The sequence below is a fragment of the Sinocyclocheilus anshuiensis genome, unplaced genomic scaffold, assembly GCF_001515605.1.
Source record: "Sinocyclocheilus anshuiensis isolate Anshui unplaced genomic scaffold, SAMN03320099.WGS_v1.1 scaffold1823, whole genome shotgun sequence".
NCBI classification, from domain to species: Eukaryota; Metazoa; Chordata; class Actinopteri; order Cypriniformes; family Cyprinidae; genus Sinocyclocheilus; species Sinocyclocheilus anshuiensis.
This window is the reverse complement of record NW_015549711.1, coordinates 63,063-70,631: the sequence shown is the minus strand read 5'-3', so window position 1 is coordinate 70,631 and position 7,569 is coordinate 63,063. Positions and strand designations below refer to the sequence as shown.

Here is a 7,569-nt window from a genome sequence, read left to right as displayed (position 1 = left end):
TATATATATATATATATATATATATATATATTTAGAGAGAGAGAGTAACATATGTCTTTTGTGTCTTTACTGTCACCTTTCATAAATTGAATGCATTCTTTCTGACTCCAGAATTTTCAGTGGTGTAGTTTTAAGGACAAAGTGGCCCAAAGTTCACTTAGTTTATGTAATGTTTATAAGGAAGTTTATCTGAAATCTTATATAAACCTGAGAGCAAAACTGACTATACAGGTGTGCTCAAGGAAAACTTGTTTACCTTTACTATGTCTCATAAACAGAACTTGCAGTTTATTTCAAAGAGTCAATACAGTGAATTACAAATATTTGCTTTTAAGGAAGACTTGTTCTTCCTTAGAAGCAGCAGCCACGGCAGACTGATTAACTACTCGACTCCTATCTTTAAAAGCATAAAGCCAGCCAATCAGAGCAGAGCTTGTGATTAGGACAACATGATTGCCACTGTTGTGTTAATGTTAAAACATACATGCCAGTGTAAAAATGCCATTGTTTTATTGACACTAAAATGTTGGTGTTTTGACAATCATGAAAGGTCTGGTCACACAGGATAAGCTTAGTCTTGTTTATTATATTTTAGTGGATGATGAAGAGTCGGAGGGAGAGGAGTTCACTGTGCGAGACGGCTACATTCACTATGGTCAAACTGTCAAACTCGTGTGCTCTGTGACGGGCATGGCTCTTCCTCGACTGGTAAGCCCATGTCAATGTGTCTCTGTTCTTCTGATGATTTTCTCCATGTTATCATTTCTCTCTATTATACTCCGTTTTTTTTTCTATCAGATGACAGTATATATAATTAACAGACAGTTTATATAATTAAGTCTTTGGGGTCATGATCAGTCACTGCTGTGAAAAAAGCAGTTTGGGTACATGAAGACAGAACAATGTCGTCATCCTGATATTTATTATACTGATCTACTATCTACTGATACTCTTCCTTCCTTCCTTCTTCCCTGCCTGTCTTCTTCCCGAACACACACACACACACACACAGATCATCCGTAAGGTGGATAAGCAGACCGCCTTGCTGGATGCAGATGACCCCGTCTCTCAGCTGCATAAGTGTGCCTTTTACCTGAAGGATACGGAGAGGATGTACCTGTGCCTTTCTCAAGAGAGGATCATTCAATTTCAAGTGAGTCGATCGCTGGAAACATGGAGTAAATGCAGTTCACTGTGCTAATAATGGTGTCTTCAGTAATGTTCATAAAGAGAATGTTAGAAGCAGTTTGAGTTTTTATTTTTTTGCCAGTTTGAGTTATGCAGAGTGTTTAAAGTTGGAAATATGTATTCTTTTAACATTACTTGTGTACACTTTTCTCGAAGTGTATTGAAAGCATTTTGTAGCATTTTTTTATGACCTCCAAACGAAATATTTGTCCATTGTCAAAGGCTATATAGCGGATTCATTTAAGTTCATTCTTCATACCAATGCACATTTTTTAATGTGCACTAGTATTTAAAAGTTTGGGACTTGGGAGGTTCAATAGATTTTTGAAAAAAGTCTCTTATGTTCATCAAGGCTGTATTTATTTGGTCATATTAATGCAATTAATGCAAAAACTGTTTTCTATTTTAATACATTTCAAAATGTAATTTATTCCTGTGATGGCAAAGCTGAATTTTCAGCAGCCTTTACTCGGTCTTTAGTGTCACGTGATCCTTCAGCAACCATTTTAATAAGCTGATTTGGTGCTCAATAAATATTTCTTATTTTTTGAAAATTTGTGCTGCTTAAGATTTTTGTGGAAACTGTGGTAATTTTCTATTCAGGATTCTTTCATGAATAGAAATTTCAAAAGAAACAGTTTATTTAAAATAGAAATCATTTGTAACATTATAAATGTATTTAATGTCACTTTTGGTAAATTTAATGTCCTTGCTGAATAAAATTGTATATATATATATGGCATTTGGGCATCCTGATCCCAAACATTTGGTCAGTATATATGGTAGATATAAAATCTTTGATGGCTAGAAGCTTGCAGGTAAATTAAGAAAACAAAAACAAAAAACAGACATAGTCACAAAATATGTGCTAAATGTTAACTAACTAGTCCATAAAAAAGTCAGTTTGATGGCAGATTAATATTAATATATGGATTTTATATTGTAATGAATTTTCTTAGTGGAAGCATTATTTTTGTATATCTAGTAAGATAATAAATTATTTTAAACAGTTTCACATCCATGTATTTTTTTTTTTTTTTGATGTAAGTAGCCATCTAAGAAGTGGGATGAAGTCATTTTGTCATTATCACAAAATAAACCCCCTCGGGGTGATACAAGACTCCTGATTTGTGAGTTTATTTTGTGATAATAGCCAGATGATTGGATATTATACCTAATATTTTTCTTTGTAAACTTCTATTTTTGCGTTCAAAGTTTTTGTGTGTGTGTGTGTGTGTTTGTGTGTGTTTAGGCTACTCCATGCCCAAAGGAACCAAATAAGGAGATGATAAATGATGGTGCCTCCTGGACAATCATCAGCACTAATAAAGCAGAATACACCTTCTATGAGGGCATGGGCCCTGTACACACCCCCGTCACACCCGTGCCTGTGGTCGAGAGCTTACAGGTAACACACACACACACACACACACACACAGGCTTTTTCTTTTTCAGAAGCTTACATCTCTTACTTACATTGTCCACTCACAAGTCTCTGCCTGCGGTTGATAATGTGTGTACACTGTATGTGTGTGTGAGCAGTTAAATGGTGGAGGAGACGTAGCAATGCTGGAGCTGACAGGACAGAACTTCACTTCAAATCTGCGGGTGTGGTTTGGTGATGTAGAGGCTGAAACCATGTACAGGTATGGATGATATTTGAAAAGATATCTATATGGCAAAAGGGAATATAAATCCAAGAGGTTTTGGAATTCTGTTAATCTATGAACCGATAAATTTATATTGAGATTTTAATGAATACCGTTATAAACAGGCATCTAAAGGCCTGTAATACAAATGTTTATAAGTGCGATTCTTTAAAAGGAGTGTGAAATACTTGAATAATTGTACATTATTATCAAACTGAATACTTGTACTCTTATGCAATAACATTTCAAAGGCAAAGCTTTTACTTTTTCATGTAGACCGTTATATATTTCATGGGTTATCATGATTTAAATCATTCCTCTTTTAGTTCATCTTATTGATCGAACAAGTCAATCATTTTACAGTTAATGAAATTCATATCAGTGTAAAATGTAATTTCTATACTAAAATGTAAAGTAAGTTGCATTTTAATAAGTTTCAGTTTAACATCTGATGTGCCCCTTGTTAAAAATGAGTACTTATTACAGAAATAATAATTAGAATAATTAGAAGATATTAAACAGACAGTCTACTAATACTCTAATCACTGCTAGTTGACATGCAGTTGCAAAGTTACTTACTGTTAGTAGAATATCTAAAGTGGACTATCAAAATAAAGTGTTCCCGAATAATGTAATGTCAATTGCAATTAAATTAAAATTTATTATAGTTTACATTTATATTAAATGCAATTAGATGAATTTGTAAAGTGCTTTTGACCCACTTAAGTATATCTTTCATATATCATGATTTCCTTTATTGTCTTTGAAATATGGTTAAAGAGAATGTACTGACAAGTGTTTATAGTAAACTGAAATATACTTAAAAATTGTAGACAAATATAAATATATAACCTTGTAAAACCTTGACACTTTTTAAAAAGTGTACTGTGCTGTGTTAAGAAAGAGTCCTTGTAATTAATATTATATAATCTGCTAACTAAACTACATAAAAGATTTGAAGTACATACAATACAATAAAGCGCACTATATTTTCACAAGGGAGTCCTAAATCCTTATAAACCTGTTAAATGTAGCAGTAAATGACATGTTAAGCTTTGACAGGACATAAGTTGAGTGAAGTGCCTCTGCCTAGTAAAGCCGAAATGAACAAGACCCCACATGTATTGTTTAAAGCCTCATGTGGTCGTTAAAGAAAAATATGTACTTTTATTACTGCTGTCAGTTAAACATATTGCATGCAGGCAGTGACAGACTGAATTATTAATAGACGTGATATTTCCTCTAAAGGTGTGGCGAGAGCATGCTGTGCGTCGTCCCAGACATCTCGGCGTTCCGCGAGGGCTGGCGGTGGGTGCGGCAGCCGGTGCAAGTCCCTGTAACGCTGGTGCGTAACGATGGTATCATCTATTCCACGACGCTCACGTTCACATACACACCCGAACCCGGTCCCCGTCCACACTGCAGCGCAGCCGGCGCCATCCTCCGAGCGGGCAACACCAGCTTGCTGCTCTCCACGACCGGCAACAGCGCAGGAGGGAACGGAGAAACGGTGCCCTACGGTGCCAACAGCACATCTAACGCTGTCACAGCGGCGTCCTCTAATGCAGCCGCGGCTGTGGTGTTATAACACGCAGCAGCGCTCACAAACTCACAATGTGCTATGCGTGAAACAAATTCAACAGACTACAAACTGTTTGTAAAAGTGCTGCATATTGAATTTCAACATGCAAAAACAAGGGATAGATGGGTGAAAAAGGCAAAACCTGTGGCAAGGACAAAATATTTGAGAATGGTGCTCCTGTGCCCTCTTGTTGTTTTCTCTAAGGAGCCGGTGTGGTGCTAGCAATAGACAATGCCTGAGAGGAAACACCAGCACCGGACAACGGGTGTAGAAGACATGGAGACAAGACCACAGCAATGATACATCAGCCGTGTACAAAATGCGTCGACTGAAAATGATGTTCAGTCTCTTATGTTTTTTCCTTCCGGTCTGTGAATGCGATTGGGTGAGATGTATCATAGCCTGGGAGGCCTAAACTCACACTGAAAATGGTCACATTGAAATTGTGAGATGACAGTTTTTATGGACCACGGATATTGTATAAGCTTTAGTAAAGGTACTTTTTTTTTTTTTTCTCCATACCTTTTTTATATCAAACATTATAGTACGCTTTTGTTACCAAATAGGTTCTATTCCTCCTCTGAGCTTTTTCTGTATATAGCTGCTTTCGTATACATCTGTTCGGTTAGATTCCTTCAGTTTTGCTACTTTGTATTTTGTAAAACCGTTGTTTTTTTCCCCCCTTTTTGTTTCCCATTCAGTTTAGTTGTTTTCATTTTTCATTTGGAAGAAACTCAGAGGAACTGTTTTTTTTTTATCCTTCGTTTTTATGAAGTCTTTAAAAAGAAAAGAGCTTTAAGCAATGCCTCTGCCTTGCCTGCATTACGATATGCGCTACGCTTCCTTTAAGCATTTCATCGATGTGTCTAGATCTCACAAAAGGAACGATGCCATCTTTCTGTCTTATTTGGGAATTGAAACCAGAAAACACAAAATAGAGGCTTTAGATGCAATGTGTCTCTTCGATACGGTAGTTCATTTGTTCTAGAGCACGGGTAGGAGCTCACATAATCAATTTCAGAAAGTTCGCTGTAGTTGGATATTTGTAACGTTAAAGTTCAGACACGAGTTTAGACTCCTGTAGTTTTTAGTGGCGTTTTATACTGTTTCCTTTCTCAAATTCAGTTGTTCGTCTTCCTAAACTTCCGTTTGCATTTTCTAAAATTTGAAATGGTCTCAAAAACAGATGATTTGGAGACGTGCTCTACTATTAGATGTGGCCTTACTGGAACAAAGGTTCCCCGTTTAGTTCACTCCTTCAAAAGGAGGTGTACAAACGCGACCCGAGGAACCAAGCCTTGCATTTTGAACATTTTACATGCAAATTTTGATATTTAAACTCCCTTAAACTTTGGTTTGGATTTAGAAGATTTCAATGTGTAATAGATACGAACATACCCAAAGATATTATATTGGATTGTTGTCTCTGTTTTTTGAATATTCGAAGAGTATGTCGGGATTTGTGGCCTCTCGCACACCGAAAGTAGGAAGCTTTACGCCGTTGGTCATTGATGCGTTTATCGTGGCCTTGGTGTCTCACCAACTAGTAGACTAGTATTAATGACAAAAACAAAAAAACTAGCTGTAATTAACTCATCAACCAGCACTAATAGTGTTTTGTGACTTTCTTTTTTATGTACAGTAATTTAACTTTTGAATTTTATGCGTCCATTTGTAAAAAAACAAAAACAAAAGTAAGAAAAAGACAAACCATTCAGCCATTTTGTTATTTTTTCGTGTGTCTCAGTTATGTCCTTGGTGTTTCTCGTCGAAACGGTTGGGTGTTTGTATCTTATAGGTTATTGTCTGGCTAGTAAAAGGACATCATGGGACTAGAAACATGGAAGTAAATGGCCTTTAAATAAGTGTCTCAAAGATGTAAGCATACAGCAATACTGTATAGGTCACTTTTTGTGTCTTGGTCTGTGGAAATAGCCACTGATTTTTCACCAGCCTGATCCACAGCATATGTGATCATGAAGAACAGCTGGCTCAACTAGAGTCATCTTCACTTTCTTTTACACGTCATACTAATTTAATCAGACACCTTTTTGGTAGATTTGTAGATTTGCGTGGATCCTCCACTGTCTTCCTTACTTGGAAAATCTGTAGTGTAGTACACTAGTACAAGTAGGCGACCCGTCAAACAAGGCAATATTCCAGCATTGTAGGCCTATAATGTAGTATATTTCGGGAAAAAACTGTAACTTGAATGTTTCTGCAAAAAAAAAAGTTCACTTGTTGCCTCCACTAGCTTTTTCTTTTCACCATCTTCAACAACATCATCTCTCTTTCTTGCTAAAAATGTCTTTATTCTGTCCTGGATGGCCTCTTTGCAAAAATCTTCCATGAGGTGGTTTAACCTGAAGCTCTTGCACTCCCAGAATTCTTCCATTTGATCATATTCTTGCAATTCAGTATCATGTAAGCGCACACTTCCATTTGGAGGAAGATGGCACTGGGCAAAAGCATGGATGCATTTTTTAATGTTATTTTTCATTTGTCATTCATGTTAAACTTTAACTATGCCCACATTAAGCAGTCCATTTAATTTCTAATATTTGATGCTTTTGTCATGGTCAGAGCTTACCATGTAAAGTGGTATTGTATTTTTCTATTTTTTTTCCCTTGATTTATATAGCTTCATGACCCCAAAAAGACAAACAAGTGCTTTAAGCCAGTCCGCCTTGAAATGATACAGCATCATTGAAACAATTCCTACACAAACTAAAGAAACGATTAATTCAGACTGTAAATTCAGTGTGACGTTATCATGTTTTCATTAGCGTAGCACAATATATCAACATTTCTGAACCACTCCGTCACTCGGATTGCTGCCTCTGTTCCACGTTTTTTTTTACACTGTGGATTTGCTCAGTTCTGCCCCTCACTTATATGGCGTTATGCTGATAAAGTGCATTATGTTGCTCTCCGAACAAACCGATTGACAATCTTGCAGTTTTTTACTGTTTACATGTTTATTTTGTATTTTTTGAAGGTGTTGAGCTTTAGAATGAAGAATTTATTCTGACCCATATCTGAAACTGGCATGTTGAGAAACTGTTTAAATTCTAACAAAATCCATAAATTTGCTTTATATCATTTTTCTGTCCATTATAAATCAGTTGCAGAGCTTGACTCTGAAACGTT

The 7,569-nt window shown here is 36.2% G+C and overlaps 1 protein-coding gene across 1 annotated transcript in view; it reads left to right on the top strand.

Moving 5' to 3' along the window:
• The window catches only part of rbpjb (recombination signal binding protein for immunoglobulin kappa J region b), a 64,575-nt gene extending 59,505 nt beyond the window's left edge, over positions 1 to 5,070 (top strand). The window contains exons 7-11 of the mRNA XM_016450102.1: positions 596 to 708; positions 1,013 to 1,153; positions 2,441 to 2,596; positions 2,731 to 2,834; positions 4,086 to 5,070. Coding sequence (XP_016305588.1) covers positions 596 to 708; positions 1,013 to 1,153; positions 2,441 to 2,596; positions 2,731 to 2,834; positions 4,086 to 4,425 — 854 coding nt within the window. The 3' untranslated portion in view covers positions 4,426 to 5,070. The remainder of the gene's footprint in view (positions 1 to 595; positions 709 to 1,012; positions 1,154 to 2,440; positions 2,597 to 2,730; positions 2,835 to 4,085) is intronic.
• The last annotated feature ends 2,499 nt before the right edge of the window (positions 5,071 to 7,569 follow it).